Source organism: Callithrix jacchus, chromosome 3 (genome assembly GCF_049354715.1).
Source record: "Callithrix jacchus isolate 240 chromosome 3, calJac240_pri, whole genome shotgun sequence".
Taxonomy (NCBI): Eukaryota; Metazoa; Chordata; class Mammalia; order Primates; family Cebidae; genus Callithrix; species Callithrix jacchus.
This window is the reverse complement of record NC_133504.1, coordinates 108,961,599-108,980,514: the sequence shown is the minus strand read 5'-3', so window position 1 is coordinate 108,980,514 and position 18,916 is coordinate 108,961,599. Positions and strand designations below refer to the sequence as shown.

Below are 18,916 nucleotides of genomic sequence, written 5' to 3'. Positions count from 1 at the left end.
ACTCTTGAGGATTTAAGCATCCTCAAGATGCACGTAGGCTAACAACGAAACTTCTTGGCTTAAGAAAACAGCTTGTAGCAGGTGGGAAAGATGGGAGAATGAGAGTCTTCCTTTGAAAGCCTTTAGAGAGGAAAGCAAGGTTTCATTTAAGCTATGAAAAAAGTTACAGATATAGAGAAACTAGATGCTGTCTGTATACATGCAAAATTAAGTAATTTTGAAATTTTATTGGCTTGGAGATCTTATTAAATTCACTCTACGTAAGTGATCTATCTTGTTTTTCTTCCATAATCTTTCCTTTTGAAAATAGGAATGGGCTGGGTGCAGTGGTTCATGCCCGTAATTCCAGCACTTTGGGAGACCAAGGTGGGTGAATTGCTTGAGCCCCAAAGTTCCAGACCAGCATGGGAAAGATAGCAAAACCAAATCTCTACAAAAAAAAAAAAAAACAACAAAAAAAAAACGGAAAAAAAAATAGCTGGGTGTGTGGCAGTGCACATCTGTAGTTTCAGCTCCTCAGGAGGCTAAGGTGGGAGGATTGCTTGAGCTTGGGAGGTGGAGGCTGCGGTGAGCCATGATTGTGCTTCTGCACTCAGCCTGGGCAACAAAGCAAGACCTCATCTCAAAAAAAAGAAAAATATCGATAGACTTCTTCCATCCTTGACATTTTTAAAAACAACTCAAAGCTAGTATGATCTATACAGCATTCGGTAACCATTTTTTTTTTGTCATGTAAACCTTCCAGACTATCCAAGAAGCCTCAGCTTTGGAGAAACTGAGCTATAGTATCAGAGTTAAGTGAAATGATGCAGAAGCCACCAGACACCAAACAAAAATGGCTTCAGTTGATGGAATTATCTTGGCTTTAGAACCTAATATAGAGGCTATTCTTGTCTCAAGTAAGATGTTGCATTCAAAACTCTTGATAAGAATCTCCTGGGGCTAAAAGCAGTTTCCTTTATCTGTGTAACATTGGTACTTTTAACAGTAAATAATTTATTTTCAGGACGTTTATTTCCTTAATAAGAACAGGCTTTTTATTCTATATAGTCAGATAATGCTTTTAGAACTGGGAAATTTATGGCAGATCATAAAGCAGATTTGTTAGCCTAGTTGATTTCTCTTCCCTCCTGGTTTTGGGAATTGCTTTATAACATTGTAGATGTGTGTAAGCACTTACGTAGATAGATATATAGCCTTTAGTCTTTCAAACAATGCTTTAGCTTTTGCATTAGGTTTCAGACAAGATAATGTGTGTGCATCATTTGTTAGAAGCTAACAATGGGCTAGGCAAACATCCTGAGGAAGGGGAACATTCAGAATGTCCTCATTCTCTGGTGAGTCATCATAGCATTCTGTGAGTATGATACAGTGGCTGGAGAAATGAATGACTTAGTGCAGGAATAGGCAATTGGTGATGTAGTCTGCAGTTGAGGCAGTTGCTGGGACTTATTACTCCTCATATCTTTGTCAAGTTATTTCTCTTAGCATACTTCTTGTCTCTGTCTTTTTTGCTCTCTTTTTGAGTCTGAATTTTTCTATTTATCTGCTTGTCCTTGTCACTCTGTCTTTCTCCTTATTCAACAGACATTTCTTTGAATCAACAATTGAATTGATTCAACAGTTGTGGGAGAAAATGTGCAGGAATACTAAAATATAACACAGTTTGTTTAGGGTGATAAGCTGTTCTCAGATGCAACCATAAATGGAATATGAAGACTAAATTGAGTGGTTGAATCTGAAGGCGTTCAGAGAAATCAACTTGGACAGATGCATCTGGGAGGACAGATATGGGATAGAGTTAAGTTTGAAAGCCTACTGAGATTTGGATACTAGAAAGTAGAGAAGAGGACATAAACATGAAAGGTGCTCTGTAAAGTGATGGAAATATTGCCAAAACCAGCTCGGTCATGGAGACACCAACCCAGGCGGTGCTGAAGGAGTTAAGAAACAGACACAATGATAGCGTGCAGAGTGGGATCAGGGGCCTACAGCATTCCCAGCTGAGAGCCTTGAACAGAATTTGACCCACATATTTATTGACAGCAAGCAAGTGATAATCATCATTTCTGCAGTTTATAGATTAACTACAAGCATTCTTCGCAGGGAACAAAGCATTCTTTACTAGTGGCAAGAAACAGGCTCTGGCACGTATCTACTGCAGCTGGAACATGTCATTAAGGCATGGGTCGCTCATGCTATTGTTTGTGGTTCAGGAATGCTTTGGGCCGTCTTCCGCCCAGGGTGGGCAAGTAAACCAACAACCTCCAGCAATGTGCGTCACTGCCATCACAAGTATGTCGCGGTGCTATAGATATCTTGTTTATGGCTAGTTTCTTTAAGGCCTGTTTATGACAGGCCTAGGGCCTGTTCCCAGCAAAAAATCTGAGTTGTCATTTCAGACAAAGAATTTTGATTGCAATATACTATGTTCAAGAGGTATGGAACAGCTTCTGTACCAGGTGGAAATTTAGATTTTGGTTTTTCAGAGTACTCAGTAAGTACACTGTGAAGTCCTCTGTGCTGCGTTAGACACTGCTGTACATGTCTCTGCCACTCTGTGACAGGCAGGAGACCCTGTTGCTGTCACAGTTACCTGTTTGTCTTTGTTTGGGCTGCTATAAAAGAGTACCATAAACTGGGGGGCTTATAAACAACACAAATGTATTTATCACATTCTGGAGGCTGGAAGTCCAAGATTAGGCTGCCATCATGATTAGGTTCTGGTGAGGGCCTTCTTCCATGTTGCAAACTGCTGACTTCTTATTGTATCCTAACACAGTGGAGAGCATCGATGGAGACCAGTCCCATTCATGGTTACTGCTGGACACCAGTCCCATTCATGGTTACTGCTGGACTCATAGCTGTTTTGGTTAGGGATCACCAGAAAAAGACATGAATGATTTTTTTTTTCTTTTCATTTTATACTGCACAAAATAGAAATCTTACCAGCAAAGTACATTGAAGTCCTTCCTGGTAAGAAAGGTTGTATGAAGATATAAAAAATTGATAATTATAGTCATTATTTCCTTGGTTATATGCCATAATCTAGTCATTGGCAGTCCTAAATTATATGACTAAGAAAATGAAAGAACTGTAAGAAGTATACCTACTGGACTTTTAACTTAGGCAGTTGTATACACAGATACTGCTGGCATTGAAGCTGTTTTTATTAACAGTAAGGCATTCGCTGGCATGGCTTCCCCAGGGGAAGATGCCAGAGGAATACCAATTCTTTATTCATAATTTATTCCATTTCATTTGGTTTTCAAATGCTTTCTATCCTTGGACAGAAACTACCCAGTCAAATGAGTTGTAGGCATCCAGGTAAAAGAACATCTGTGGCTGATTACTGATGGCTGCATCATAGACAAATCCCACCAGCTGGTAGTCACATCTGGATAATACCATATCACATGACTACTCATGGTAAAGCATTTCTCATGGTCTATAACATGATGTTATTACCATTAGTGAAAACTCACATATCATTCTAGATTCCCTAAAATTTACCTCAATTTGATGCAATCAAATTAAATGCAATTGCTGTCTTCCCGTTTTTCCCATATTAAAAAAGAAACAAACAGATGGCACACACATGGGGCTGGGGAGTGGGGTAGGGGGGTAAAGAGGTAGAGTAAGAGGATCACGTAGTGAGAAATGCCTGACTTAAGTGCTTCAGAGGACATCTAGATTCCATAGTGAGAACCTGAGAATAAAACTCATGCATGACAAACACTTCTTGTTCCTCAAGATCTGCTTCAGGACTGCTGGCAGACTTCAGTTATCTTTCAGGATAGTTTCTGAGGGATGCAGTCTTTAAGATCTGCATTGTATTTGTACTGGACTATTACAGGAACAGCCAAATTAAAATGCCAGTAACACTTCTTGAGTGCTTACCATATGTCAGACACTATTTGAAATATTTTACAGGTAAGCCTCTCCATTTATTGATGAGGAAGCTGGGGCACAGACAGGCATAAGCCTCTTTCTCAAGGTTACACAGCTAGAAATCCAGGATTCAAAACTGGAGTCAGGATTCAAAGCCAGGTGATTTGAGTCAGACTCCACTCCATGAGCATCAGCATAGGGCCTCTGAGGGACTAAGGCTGGGGCTCAGGAGTTCCCATGCTCCTTTCCTCCTAGTAAGAAAAATAACTTTGAAGACTCTCTGCTGTTTTTCCTTTCAGGCAGACTATGTAATGTTTTTAAAAAGCAAAATTGGAATAGTTAAAAACATAACTATATACATATGAAATTGAATGTCTGAATTTTTAAACTTAAGTGAAGACAATGCTTATATTGAAAATGCTGTTACAAAGTTCTCATGAACACCCTTAATAATGACTGTATGGTCTACTACGTGGATGTGTATTTTTCTGTTTCTTCACTGTTGAATATTTGGCTTGTTTGTATGTTCTTTTTTAATTCTCTTTTTTCTCTCTCCCCACCACCATTTTTAATAAGACTATATCAAGTATCTTTTGTGTATAAAGGATTTCGTGCCTTTAAAATTGCTTTTTCATAAGTTCTCAGGGTGAAATAGAACTAAAGTATATAACATTTGAATTTGTGATATTTTTGATAAATTGATTTTGCTAATGAATTATACTGCCTTTTATGTCATTATCACCACTTCACCCAGTCCTTATATGTATTCTTTAAAAAAAAAAAAAAACTAAAAAGAAATTTTATCTCACTTTAAAAATGCTGCATTTCTTTTACACATAGGCTACTTTAGATATTCTACACAGTATTGATCTATTTTACTGCTGTTTACCTCTAAGATAATTTGTTTAAAAAATGAATTAACGCCAAGGTGGTGGTTGCACAGCATTGTGAATGTACAAAATGCTGCTGAATTGTTCCCTTTAAAATGGTTAATTTTATGTTATATAAATTTCACCTCAATTTAAAAAAGTATGTATGTATGTGTATATGTGTAAATGTGTCTATGTGTATGCATTGAATGTACACTCTAAGGCAGAAAAAGCTGCTATGCTATTTTTCACGGTAAGCATCGGCATGCCAGTTTTCTGTATAATACTCAGAGATTTGATTGAATGTGTATTGCATGTTGCCTTTCTTTATGCCAGTTATTTTGTGCTTTGTTGACTAATTTTGGTCTATAATAGTTAAAAATGGTTCATGAATGATAGTGTTTGACCTACCTTGAAGCAAGGGTATCCTGCTAAATGTTAACATGCAGATTTTAGGGTTGCCAGAGAAACTATCAAATAAGCAGTCCAGGAAACAGTATAAAGATTAGCCCAGTTAGGAAATGGCAGAAATCACTTGACATCACAAACATCCTGTATCCTTAGAGAAGTGGTCAACGATGGTACAGCCGGTAGCTAGAAAAAAACCCCAACTAAGGTCTTATTGTAAACAAAAGAATGATTGCTGGCCAGAGCATGTAGCTGGGAACACTTGTCTCCAGACCCTGGCAGAGCCCCGGCTCACCTAGTGTTGCAGGTTCAGGAACACGCAGCACTAAGTGAGCACTGTCTGCCTTAGGCAGGGTTTGCAGTCTTTCCTCTTTTTAGACACTCTCCTGATGTCCTTTATGTATTTCTCTAGTAGGACTAAATAATTTTTGTATGATTCATATGAATTCTTCATTATGTTTAAGACTATTAACCCTTTGCTATCCATATTTATGGTGGGTTTTATTCGCAGTTTGGTTTTCCTTTTGAAAATGCAGTGTTATGTCTTTAACTCTATGATTTCTTAATTTTTGTGTTGTCATGTCTGTTACTTCTTTTGGTCTTATAACACTCTGAGCCATTTCCTGTCCAGTAATTGATAAATATTAAAAAAAATTTTTTTTTAGCCTACAGTCTGAGGTAAAAATCTAACCTGTTTCCCAAATTCCAATAGCTGTTCTTAAGGTGAACATTATGGTAATTATATTAAGTTCCAGATACAGTTTGAGTTTTAATTAGAATTGTCAGAAATTAAAAGTTAATTTAGGAAGAACTGACACTTTTGTGATATTCAATCTTACCATCCAAAGGCTTATGTTACATTTATTTGTCTTTTATTTTCACATAGGTTATATACATGTCTTATTACAGGTTTTTATAAATATTTTGATTTCTTATTTTTACTGTGATAGCCTTTCCCATATATTTTGATCGTTATTAGTGCCTGTAAATGGTTACTGTTTTTTTGTGTATTTATCTGGTAACTGGTCAATTCATCAAACTTACTAAATTGAATTTTTAGTTCATTCTCTTGGGTTTTCTATATGTAAAATCATTTCCCAATAAGTATATCTCTTAGTTGTGTTGCAATCATTTTTGCTTTTTATTGGACCCAGAAAAATAGTAAAATGATGGTCTGTCTAATTCCTGGATTATAAGAAATGAATTTTCAATTTTATTAGGTTTTTTTAAATTAAGATAATCATATGATTAAGATAATCAGAACTTGTTGTGTAATATATTATTCTGATTTTCTCTTTTGGTTGGCCTGAGCATAAGGAAGATTAATATTACCTTAAGGTTGTTTGTACTCAACAACCTGTTGTTATTAGCAACAGGTCAGTGCTGCCTTCCATTCCCTAGGATAAAGCAACGTCATTTTGCTTCTTTGTAATTTTAACCCTTCAGGGAAAAGGAAGCAAATGGCATCTGATTTTTTTATTTCTTTGGAGTCTAGTTTTTAAAAAAATACTTTCTGCTTCATTCAGAATGAATGAAGCAAACAAAAGTTGAAATAGCCTTTTTTTGTATACTTTTAATGTTATATTGAAGTCTTTTATCCTTTCTGGGAGATAGTAAAAACCTGATATTATATTGAGGAAACCAAAACAAGATCGTTTATTTAATTTCCTTTGTTTCTGAATTAAAGGCCACATTCTTCTCTCATAATAAGGAATGGTAAACATAGGGAGGGGTATCATGATGTCCGTTTCTCCATTTCGTAACAGGAGAGAAGGACTGAATTTCCAATCACTGTCTTCATTTTTCATGTAGTAATAATAGCTAAGAATTATTCACAGTATTCTACAGGCTTCATATGTATTTATCCATTTGCTCTTCATAGTAACCCATGAGGAAGGGACTGTTCCTATTCCTTTTTGTAGATGAGGAGAAACTGAGCACTGAGCATATAAGCTGAGTTGTCTAAGGTAAATTACTAATAGGAGGCAGAGCTGGGATTTGAATAAGGCAGAGTACTGAGTCTTTTATATATTTTTTTTGAAAATACTGTTTTATTAACACCACAGTGGTAAACAACTTTAAGCTTATATTTCTTTATAGATCACTGGCTCACACATAATTCAAAACCCACACAGAAGCTAAGAGTCTTTACATTAAATATATTCTTCCTAAAAATCCTTACTGTATGCCAGTCTGTCCTCAAGCAGTAAAATTTGATTATGCACCATGTTATACTTAATATGTCACATTTACATAGCAAAATAATGAAGGCACAGCTAATACAAGCAAACTTAAACCCTTTCTACTTCTGAGCTGGGGGTAGGGGCACACACTTAGATTAGTTCTTCAAGTATAATTTTTTCCAAACATTAGCTTCAGTGAAGAGTTCTGATGATTTTCAGAGCTATACCCTAAAAGCTACATAACAGAAAGACATCACAAGGATCAAAGTACTTAACACTGGATACACATGCTTTACAGAATTTTGCTACGTTCTACATCTCTTCAAGTAAATTAATATTTCTAAAATGCTAGGTAAATGATTTAATACTTAAACATATTTGGGGTTTTTTATGTCTTTGTAAATAGACACTACTAAGAAAACACAAATGTGAGATTGTAACTAATGAATACATAGGTTGACAGTATTATACAGGTTTTATACCCTCCTTCTTAGAACCGTGTTGTTTCTCTAAATTCAAATACTCAGAACATTTTTCAGAACTTGAAATGGCAGTTTTCCTGGCCTTATTAACAGTGGTGTCATGATCTCCATTGCAGTCTTCCTCAATGCTGTCAATCTCCTGTGAAGTGTAAAGCTGATGTCTGCATTACAAAAGCAAAGTCTCAAAGATGACGTTTTTCTTGGGTTCTGCCTTCTCTGCACTGCGAAATGTCATGAGTAAAAAGATTTAAGAATTAAGCATTGAGAACGTGTTCAGTCTTGGCTTGGGTGTTCCATGTGTAGTGTATGCTATGTGATGAATGGGTTTCAAAGTGATGTTCTTTACCTCGCATCTACTAACACCCTTTGTAAACCTCAGTCCTCAGAGAAGAAACCATGAAAACATAATTTTAGGTTTAATTCGGTTTTCTTTAACACCTTTTGATATATTTCTTCAAAATTAAAGTCAAATTTGAATTGAGCTGGCCAGGATCTAATTGTTTCAATTTAATCTATTTTAGGAATGTCAGAATAAATTCACATTGTATTTTGGTCAAAAACCTGAGCCTTTTTAAGTCCACCAATATTCTGGGAAAAACAAAACCAGGCTGTTTTCTTCGTGAGCTTTCTCTTCATCCATCTCTGCCCCCCTTACTTCTTGGCGTCATCAGGCATCTCGGCGTTGGCATCGTCATGTTTGGACCCCGCGGCAGCTTCTGCCGCAGCCTCCTCCTCCTCCTCCTCTTCCCCCTCCTCCTCATCCTCGTACTCTTCCTCCTCCTCCTCCTCCCCCTCCAAGGTCCATGCACACCCCTCCATCTCGCCGGTGAGCTCTTGGATCTTGGCGAGCAGTGGCTTATAGATTTCATTATACTTTCTTTCCAGAGCCTGAAATTCCTTATCAAATTTGGCTTCTATCTTATCGCATCGCTTCTGCAGCTTTTTGAGGGCCAGGACTCGGCATTTCACCGAATTAGGCAGGCTCTCGATAAAGTCATTTTTCGGCTTTGTGGCATTCTCCGTAGCGGTCTGGGGCTCCTCAGCCATCTGACCAGCCGCGCCGTCAGAGTCACCAGCCGCGCTGTCACAGTCTCCACCCTGTGCACCGCCTTCCGCCATTACCTCCTCCGCCGCTGCCTCCGCAGCTGCCGCCGCTGCCTGGCTGGGCTCCGCGGGCCCCTGGTTTTCCGAGTCGGCCATGTTAGAAGAGAAGGAGCAGAGGTCTAGGAGTGCTCTCGCAGAGGCCCTGCACCCGAGCTGGTCCAGAGAGATATAGCGGATGCGGCAAGCGGCGGTGACGCGCGGCCGCGGGGCTGACGTGGGCCGCGGCCCCGCCCCCGGCTTTCGCGGCATTTGACTGGCTCCCCGCTCTCAGCTGACAGCCGTGCGCTCATACTGCACCAGATTCCTCCTGTTGCTACCCTGCCGTCTCCAGGGCTCTCCACACCCGCCTGTTGGAGAGACATCCTGTTCTCAGTCCACCCATGTACCACCCCCTGTTGAGCTGGACTGGGAGTGTCCCTGGCTGCCCGAGGCGCTTCTTCAGGAACTGCATAGATGGCCTTAGCCTGTTTTCCGTGTGCCCCTCACCCCCCTTGCAGGCCTTGCTACAAATGCCAGTACTGACGTCTTAGCTATCATTTGCATCTCTCCATAGCTGGCATTTGATCACCTCTTAGATTCCTCTACATACTTCTCCAGGCAGTGGAGGACGGACGAGGTGGCTGCATTCCACCCCTTTGGGGATCTGGGGTGCCTGTGTGTGGCTAGAGCAGCCTGCATATACAAGCTCTACCTGTCTGTCCACCCAACACCCACTTGGCCATCCCACATATTCTGGTGGCAAGGTCATTTCACAGCAGGATGCCCCTGGAAGCAGTTTTGGAGCCATTTGTGTAGGCAATTTCAGAGCTCTTGGTGTCCTGGTATGTGTTCTAGAAGATTCTACAGAATCTTTGGCCTGTAGGAAGGACTAAAGCTTGAGGAGGGCTGATAAAACGCAAGCCTCCAAGCACGGGGCCCCTCTTAGCTTGCGTAAAGCATGTGTCATCTATCCCACCCTGCTCACGTTTGTCTTCCCGGCCTTCCCCCCACACTATCTGCTTCCCTTCCTTCCCCACCATCTGTTTTCACACCTTTCCCCCATACCGTCTTCTTCCCTCCCTCCTTCACACCTGCACTGTCTTATGCCCCACGTTCTGCCCATCTTCTTCCCCGCCTTCCCTATTCACGGCCTTCTTCCTCATCTTTCCCCTGCACTGTCCTTTTCCCCACCCTCCCCACCCTCTTCTTCTTCCCCACCCTCCTCACCCTCTTCCCCCCCCACCCTCTTCTTCCCCACCCTCTTCTCATCTTCCCCACCCCCCACCCTATTCCTCTCCACCCACCCTCTTGTTCCTCCCCTGCTCACCATCTTCTTCCCCATGATCTTCTTCCTGACCGTCTCTTTCCAAAGACGTCTTCCGCACCTTCCCCCACCTTCCCCCACCTTCTTCCCCATCTTCCCGCATGATGATCTTCTCCACCCTCCCCCCTGCACCGTCTTCTCTACCCTGCTCACCATCTTCTTACTGGCTCACTGTCTTCTTCTCCACCTTCTTCTACTCCCATATATCATCTCTTTTGATGGCTACAGCCACCTTAAGATTAGGAATGATGTTTCTTATTTTACAGATAGTAAACTTAGAAGCAACTACAGTGAAATCATCTTGTTGCCATGTATCCATTAATTGGCAGATTCAGGGACAGAAAATAGGTCTCTTGACCCCTGTAGTATGGAAGTTGTGACAGACTTTAAAAAACCCAAATTTAAAAAAAAAAAAAAAAAAAAAAAAACAAACCCAAATTTTGGTTAAATTCATTTGACTAACTTATCTTGCTTAAAACATCTAGGATATGCTCACCTTTCAAGATTTTTATATTCCTGTCTCAACAGATCTTAAAACTTAGTATTAAACTAGACTATTATTTTTTAAAGTCTGGCTTATTGAGAAAAAGTCACCCTTTTAAGGGTGCTTTCACAAGCAAATACAGTAATGTAAGCTGTATAGTAATCAAGATATAGAACAGTAAATTGCCCCCTGATAGTCCCTCATGGCCCTTCCCCAACACCCAGCCCTGGTGAGCACTGAGCTGTTCTCTATTTCAGTATTTCCATTTTATCCAGAATGTCAGGAAAATGGAATCATATGAATGTAGCCTTTTGAGTCTGGCCTTTTTCACTAGCAGAGTGGATTTGAGATTCATTTATGTTGCTGTCTGTATTAGTAAATTGTTCCTTTTTATTATCAGGTAGTACTCCCATTTGTGTTGTTTCCAGTTTTTCATAATATTGGATAATGCTGTGATCATTCATCTACAGGTTTCTCTGTGAGCATGGATTTTATTTATCTTGGGTAAAAATACCTAGCAGTGGGATTGCTGGGTTATATAGTAAATGTATGCTTAACTTCATAAGAAGCTGCCATACTGTTTTACAAGGTGGCTTTAGTCTGTTTAGTGTTGCTAAACAGGAATACCGGAGGCTGCTAGCTAGAAGGTTCAAGATTGGGCACCTAGATGGTGACAGTCTCAAGCTGCTTCCTGAGACTATTGAGCTATTTCTACCAATAGTCTCTTCAGGGAAATCGAGCCTTTTTCTATCAAGCTCCTCAAAACTCTTCCAGGATCTACCTGTTTCCTAATTACAAAGCCACATCTACATTTTTAGGTATTTGCTGACATGTTGAACCCCTGTCTACTTCACTTACCCACTGTATTACACCATTTGTTGGTTAGTTATTGGTGTGGATGGTGAACATGTAAAAAGTATCTGCTTAGAGGAAATGCAGTAATTCAAATGCAGCTTTATGAAGTATTAAATAATGGTGATGGATAAGTAGTAAATAACTGTCTTCATGATGTGAAGTTTTAAAATTGTTTTAAATCTAAAATACAAAAAGTACATAGAATAATGTGACAAACATTTGTATATGTGATCCAGAGTCAACAGGTATTTGCTTCAGTTTTTTAATAAAAGAAAAAAATTACTGATACTGTTCAACTTATTTTTGTGCATACCCTTAATCCCATTCCCCTCTTCCCATCCTTCTTTCTTACACAGACAAGATTCTTATGAATTTGATATGTATTTTTTTAGTTTTTTTTTTTTTACTTTTTATAATAAACATGTATATTAAAACAGCTTTTTTTTTTTTTTTTTTTTTTTTTGAGGCGGTCTTGCTTTGTCACTGAGGAATAAGTGCAGTGGCATGATCATGGCTCACTCCAGCCTCAAGCTCCTGGGCTCAGGTGACCTCCCACCTCAGCCTTCTGAGTTGCTGGGACTACAGGCATGCACCACGAAGCCTGGCTAATTTTTTGTAGAGACCGGATCTTATACCATGTTGCCCAGGCTGGTCTCAAATTGCTGGGCTCAAGCCATCTGCCTGCCTCAGCCTCCTAAAGTGCTGGAATTGTAGGCTTGAGCCACCACACCTGACCAAACATCTTTTTACATTAATGTCTTTGTTTTTAAAAAGAACACTTATACCTCTTATGTATGCATCATATGTATAATTTCATACTCATAAGCAAAATCTCATATTCATAAATAAATGATAATACTAGCTAACACAAAGCAAGTGTTATACACCAGTCTTGTATTCACTCATTTAATCCCAAAGCAGTCTCATGAGTTATCTACCCTTACTTTCTCCATTTTACAAATGAGGACATGGAGGCATGGAAAAATTAAACAGCTTGCCTAAGGGTCACAAGCTCTATGTGACAGAGCTACTTACTACCTTTTACAAGTAGCATTGTTTTAAGTGTTAAAACACAGCTTACATAAATGGTGTCATGTTTTACTGAACATGCAAATACTTGATTTTCACTTAGCATTGTTCTTGAGATTCTATTCATTTTGCTAAGTATAGGTTTAGTTAATTCCATTAAAGTGCTCTGCTTTATGGTTTCCATCATGACTCTACCATCTTTTCCTTGTCCATGCTCATGTTAATGGATATTTAGTTGTTTCTCTAAATTCTCCATATTACAAGACAATGCAGCAGTAAACTTTGCTGCACTCATCTTCTTGTCTACATGTTAGTGTCTCTCTGTATTACCCATCTGCTAGCACAGAAGCATAGTCAAGGGGTATTTACATTTTCAACTTCTCTAGATATTGACAGACTTTACCTGAAAAATGTTTATGTTGAGCTTCACAGTTAACATTTCCACTTGTGAGAGACTGAATGCACCTACGAACAATGGCCAGGGCATATATAAAAATGGAGCTGAGACCCACAATCTGCAGCAACCTGCCCGGGAAACCAACCTCTTCTCTACAACAAGCAGCCCAGAAAGCTAGCCTGCTATAAGTCAGACTTGCAGGGAGCCTGACTGCCATCTCTTTCTTGATAACTTCTGTAATGGTGGTCCTAAATAGGACAGGATGTGATTAATAACCAAAAACTTCCCTAATTTTTGTTCCTACTTCCAACTTAGGAACCAGAGAAAGCCAAATACCCACCCTTAACCAGTCACATAGGATGCCCGCTTCTAGTTAGCCCACCTGCAGCTTCCACAGGCTGGCATCCTCCAGTCAGAGGGTATCTGATACCTTCCCTGTTTCCGCTGTAAAGCTTTTCCTCTCCTCTACTTGCCTTTGAGTCTGCCACAACACAAGTGACAGTGGCTGACTCTCTTGCTATAGCAGCTCTGAAAAAATAGCCTTTGTTCTTCTCATTTGGTTGATCTTCATTTATTTTCGTGGTTGCTATATGTGGTTCCCATCATTTCAGTGTATCTTCCTACCAGCTGTCTGTAAGGTTTCTGTCTTCTCTACACCTTCACCAAATTGATACTATCTCATTTTAAACTTACACCAGTCTGATGAGTGCAAATGACAGTTCACTCATCTTCATTTGCATTTGCTTGATTATTAGTGAGATGGAGCCATTATTTGAGATGATTCTTTCCAGGGATAAAGATTTTATAAACAAGGAGTTATAAAATTAACCTTTTAAAATAGGTGAGGATACAAATATCAAGTGGTTTAGCTTTATTTGTTTCTGAGGATAGGGAAAGTGGCCTAGAACTGTTATCTTAGACTTTTGTTTTAAGCAGAAAATGACTTATTATTTTTTTCCATAGTAAATTTTAAGCAGGACTTTAACATAAAAACTGGAATACTTGAGGTAAAGTCAGTAGTGTGGCCTGCTGCCCTTCCTGCCTGGCTTATCTGCATCACCGGAGGCACTTGGTAGAATGCTAGAGCTGGGGATGGAGAGGGAGGAGAGGAAAGCTGGTAACCTATATGATGCCTTAGGATGCCTCCTGATGAGAGAATTTTATGAAATTCCATTTTTTATCACTCCCAAACTCAGTGTAGAAGGGTAACTTCATTAGCTTTACAAGACTTTGAGCTAAATGTATTTGATTTCTTTTGTGTTCTGGCAGGCAGGAATTTGTGGATGCTTATGTGAATTATGTCTTCCAACTCTCAGTTCATGAATGGTACGCAGCCTTCTCTAGTGGCTTCCTAAAGGTGTGTGGTGGCAAAGTACTTGAGCTCTTCCAGCCTTCAGAACTGAGGGCTATGATGGTGGGGAACAGCAACTACAACTGGGAAGAACTGGAAGAGGTAAGCACAAACGATCCTTCAACTCCTTTAACTCCAGCAAAGCAGCAGCAGCCTGGGGAGGTGTTCCCAGAGCCTGATCCCATTCCAAGCTTACTGTGGTGGAGTAAGATTTACAGGTGTCCTGTATCTCAGCACTTATTTCTTGGCCTCAAATGCAAATGATACATAATGTCTATTATAATATTCTTCTAAGATACATTTTTTTCTTTTTGTCTTTTTTGGACAGACTGCTATCTACAAGGGAGATTACTCGGCCACACATCCCACTGTAAAACTATTTTGGGAAACATTTCATGAGTTTCCATTGGAAAAGAAGAAGAAGTTTCTCTGTAAGTATCAGTAATCTCAATATGGTATTTGTCTACATTTTAGTCTTACATACAGTATAGGATGATATGCTCCACAGCTGAGGCTTCACTCATTTAAATGGTAAAGACTAGGTCATTCACTATATATGTGCTTTTTGTCTTAATGATGTCTCAGGCAAAATATAGATTGTTAATCCAGATCTGTTGCCTAACAGGAGGGGCTTCATGAAAGGGAGAAAAGAAGCATCTCACTGATTTTTCTTCATTGGGATAAAATTTATATACCATACTCATTTAAAGGGTATACTTCAGTGGTGTTTTAGTATATAGAGAGTTGTGAAACTGTCACACAGTCAGTTGTAAAATACGTTCATAACCTCAAAAAAAGAAACCCCACACCTATTATCAGTCATTCTCCATTTCTTCCCAACTGTCCTACCAGTCTTTCTGTGGGATTTGCCTATTCTGGACATTTAATATAAATTGAATCATACAATATGTAGACCTTTGTGACTGTCTGAATGACATTTGAGAAGGGTAATGATACCTTTGGAAAGGAAAATGAATTCTGATTTACATGAACAAATTCAGCTTTTTAAAAATAGCTGAAATATTTCTCAGCTTGTGTTTGTGTGTAATCAGCATCAGAAATTAGCCAGTGCATAGTATGGAATTTTAGTTTTATAAAACCAAAACACAGGGTTTGATAGGAAGTCTATTTTGCTTTATAAAACTGAGCATCTTTCAGTAGTAATTGAGGACTTACTCCTAGATTCTGCACCTCACATGGGAGCAAGGATGAGAGGAAGTGGAGACCTTAAACAAGAATTCTTAAAAAGACAACCACTTCTCCTCTGCCTGGTTGCATTGGCTATTGGGAAGCAGTGGTAGAGGAGTTGAATGACAGGTTAAGGTTTGCCAAGTGAGCTTGTAGAACTGTGACATTCAAGGGAAGCCTTCTCATGGTCTTGAGATTTTCCTAGAAAAAGGCACTTTCTGTTCATTGGACTTATGGAAATGTTTGTTAATTCTGGAAATTTTACCAAGAAAGTTTATGTATCACAGCCTCAGGAAATGGCAGGTTATTGGAAAGTGCTTCTTAACTAGTGATTTTCTTATAGAAATTTCCAGCAGTTCAACTGTGAGAACGTAACTCAGCACTAGAAAACAAGGAAAGACGACAGGTGGCTCTCTTTCTCTCTCTGTCTCCCTCTCTCTGTTTTGCCAAGTCACAGTGCATGTCAGAAGAGTGAAATGTCTAACATAATGTCTGGGTCAGCTCTTCTGGTTTAAGAAAAATGGAGACATGGAAAGGAAAGCAAATAGATCCTAAATGGAATTCCTTAGCCGAGGTGGTACAGGCATCAGGCCCTTGAGGTGAGAGGAGACCCTGAGGTCAGAGACTTCACTCTTCTTCCTGGTTTCCCCTGAGATCAGCTCCTCTTTTCCTATGACAATAATTCCTTCCCTCTTTGATTTTGTGAAATCTCCTAAAATTTATGAGGGCATACATTTGCCTGAGGCCTTTTTTTTCTTTTCTTTTTTTTTTTTTTTTTTTTTGAGAAGGAGTTTCGCTCTTGTTACCCAGGCTGGAGTGCAATGGCGCAATTTCGGCTCACCGCAACCTCCGCCTCCAGGGTTCAAGCAATTCTCCCGCCTCAGTCTCCTGAGTAGCTGGGATTACAGGCACGCACCACCATGCTCAGCTAATTTTTTATATTTTTAGTGGAGACGGGGTTTCACCATGTTGACCAGGATGGTCTCGATCTGTTGACCTTGTGATCCACCCGCCTCGGCCTCCCAAAGTGCTGGGATTACAGGCTTGAGCCACCGCGCCCGGCCTGCCTTTTTTTTCTTAAGGGCATCATTCCACAGGATACATATTGGCAAATACATGCAGTTGTACTTCTCATACAAGCCACAGGGTGTCATGCCTTCCTCTCCTGTTGCTAGAAGGACTTCCAAGATCCATTCTCCATTTGCTTAGCTGCTAATGCCATTTCTCGTTCTCCCCAGTGTTTCTGACAGGCAGCGATCGGATTCCCATCTACGGCATGGCCAGCCTACAGATTGTCATCCAGTCTACAGCCAGCGGGGAGGAGTACTTGCCGGTGGCCCACACTTGTTACAACCTTCTTGACCTCCCCAAGTACAGCAGCAAAGAGATTCTGAGTGCACGGCTGACCCAGGCTCTTGACAACTATGAAGGGTTTAGTTTGGCCTGAGGCTCCTCAGCTTGTCCAAGATTTCCCTTCCTTCCTCAATGTAGACATACAGAAAATCATGGGGAGTGATTTCTATTTTTTTATTGTCTAAGTGGATTGGGACTTTTAAATCCTGAGCCTGGTTGATGTATTTCTGGGATTGTATAGCAGTAAACAACCTTTTTGAAAAATTAGGGGTTGGGGATGGGGTAAAAAATTGGCACTTGTATGGGAGGTGTTTTTATTTTTGTTTCAAACCAAACTACCCAGTGTTCCTTGCACTTGTGAATGTGTTGCACTCTGCTGGATAAAATGGCAGTGGATTTTTAAACTTTCATTTCCCAAAAGTCTCTCTCAGCCCTGATCTCTTCTTACAATGCTTCCTTGTCCTTCTCTTAACTTCTCATTCCTCTATAAGAATGATTTTGACTGATCTGTCCTTTCTTATCTGCGCATGCAAGAATATCACCTTCCTTGTACCCTTGGAAACACCCCTGGCTTGTTGCAGCCCTCCTTTACCCCAAAGGAGGAAAGGACTGCTTCAGAAACTCCCAAGTCCAAAAAGCTGTGTCTGGGTCCATCACTCTGGCAGAAGTCCTAAGAATTTATGGGAGCCTATATAAACATATCTTGCTTTTAAAAAGTTCTTGAGGGAAGAGCAACTTTCCCATGGCTGTGCCTATTTCCTAGACCTTCTAAAGATGTGCAGAGCAGCTTAGCATTCATTGCAGCTGAACCTAATTTTGTTTCTTGTTCATCATTGTCCCTTTGACAATAAGGTTAATTGATTGGCCCACCACTCCTGTCTTGCTCCAAAGGAGCAAGTTGCATTAACTATTTTGTGTCTCTATATTGTCCAAGGAAAGTAGAAATAATAAATTTCCTTACCCTTTTTCTATCACCTTATGTCGTCTACCACTTTCTCCTTCCTCCCTTCATTTTCTCCTTTTCGTACCCTGCGTCCTCCCTGATTTTCCTTTTGTTTCTTCTTTATTTTATCCCATTCTTTGTTTCTTGACTCAATGCTCCTTCCTCCTTCTAGTGGTTGCATGCAGCCTTTTTCCCCCAATTTTTATTTCAATTTCAAAATTTTTACTCAAATTTTTTTCCTCTTCCCTAATTGCTGAGACTTAAGGACATTCTTTATTATGAACCTTTATCACATTTGAAATGTTTGTTTACAGTGGGATTTTAGGGGGGATTGTGTTTAAATCAAATATATGTATTTTAAAAATAATGACATGCTCAACCTTCCTTATCATGGAGTAAGAAAATTCTACATGATTAAAGAATCCATGTAAGTCTAATTTTAAATTCCTAGTAACTAGAGAAAATATTTATATAAAATGAAGTATTTATGAACTGTGATAAAGCATCAAATCTTGATGAAGGATTGTAGATTTTTGCTTTTTCTTTTTGTTTTTTAAAACCTATTCCAATGACTAAATTGGTAGTTTTTCAGTCTTTATAAATACAGGATTAAAAATATATATACAGCTATATGAAATGTTTATTTTCTATGTGTGTGCATATAGTTCAATATTATGCAATAAATTTGGTGTTTTAACTTAAAACTATTTCTTATTGTACTTGCAGAATGGATAGCTTGCTTTTAGTAGAAGCATTAGGCCATATACTCAGATGATCTGATAGAAGATCAGATTTGATTCCCGCATAAGAAAGTAGAACCAAGTGCTGCAGAAATGGAGAAGAAAGCAGGGGCAAGGAGCAGATGGCATTGAGGGAGAATGGGGTTTCTGAAGGTTGGGATTGACGAAAAGGTGTTTCTCATGAAGAGGGAGGCTTTAGCAAGGGCAGCTGGTACATTGGGGCATATTTAGGCAAAAGCCAGGAACGGTTTGAAGGGAACATCAGAGGAAATAGGCGAATAATGGTAAATAAGACCTGGGAGAAAGAAGGTAGTTAGTAGCCAAGTAGGATTTGTT

General features: G+C 39.6%; 2 protein-coding genes across 11 annotated transcripts in view; one reads left to right on the top strand and one right to left on the bottom strand.

Moving 5' to 3' along the window:
- Positions 1–18,544, top strand: part of HERC3 (HECT and RLD domain containing E3 ubiquitin protein ligase 3) — a 110,941-nt gene extending 92,397 nt beyond the window's left edge. For all 10 annotated transcript variants that reach the window (XM_078366837.1, XM_008992995.5, XM_008992994.5 and 7 more), the window contains 3 exons: positions 14,275–14,458; positions 14,685–14,787; positions 16,783–18,544. In XM_078366837.1, coding sequence (XP_078222963.1) covers positions 14,275–14,458; positions 14,685–14,787; positions 16,783–16,991 — 496 coding nt within the window. In that variant the 3' untranslated portion in view covers positions 16,992–18,544. The remainder of the gene's footprint in view (positions 1–14,274; positions 14,459–14,684; positions 14,788–16,782) is intronic.
- On the bottom strand, positions 7,200–9,107 carry NAP1L5 (nucleosome assembly protein 1 like 5). The gene has a single exon (XM_008992991.4). The coding sequence runs from the start codon at positions 9,031–9,033 to the stop codon at positions 8,485–8,487; it is 549 nt and encodes a 182-aa protein (XP_008991239.2). The 5' UTR covers positions 9,034–9,107; the 3' UTR covers positions 7,200–8,484.
- Positions 18,545–18,916: the final 372 nt, after the last annotated feature.

Bases quoted from the DNA above. Each gene is read 5' to 3' on its own strand.
- NAP1L5 (XM_008992991.4), bottom strand. From the start codon at position 9,033: ATGGCCGACTCGGAAAACCAGGGGCCCGCGGAGCCCAGCCAGGCAGCG.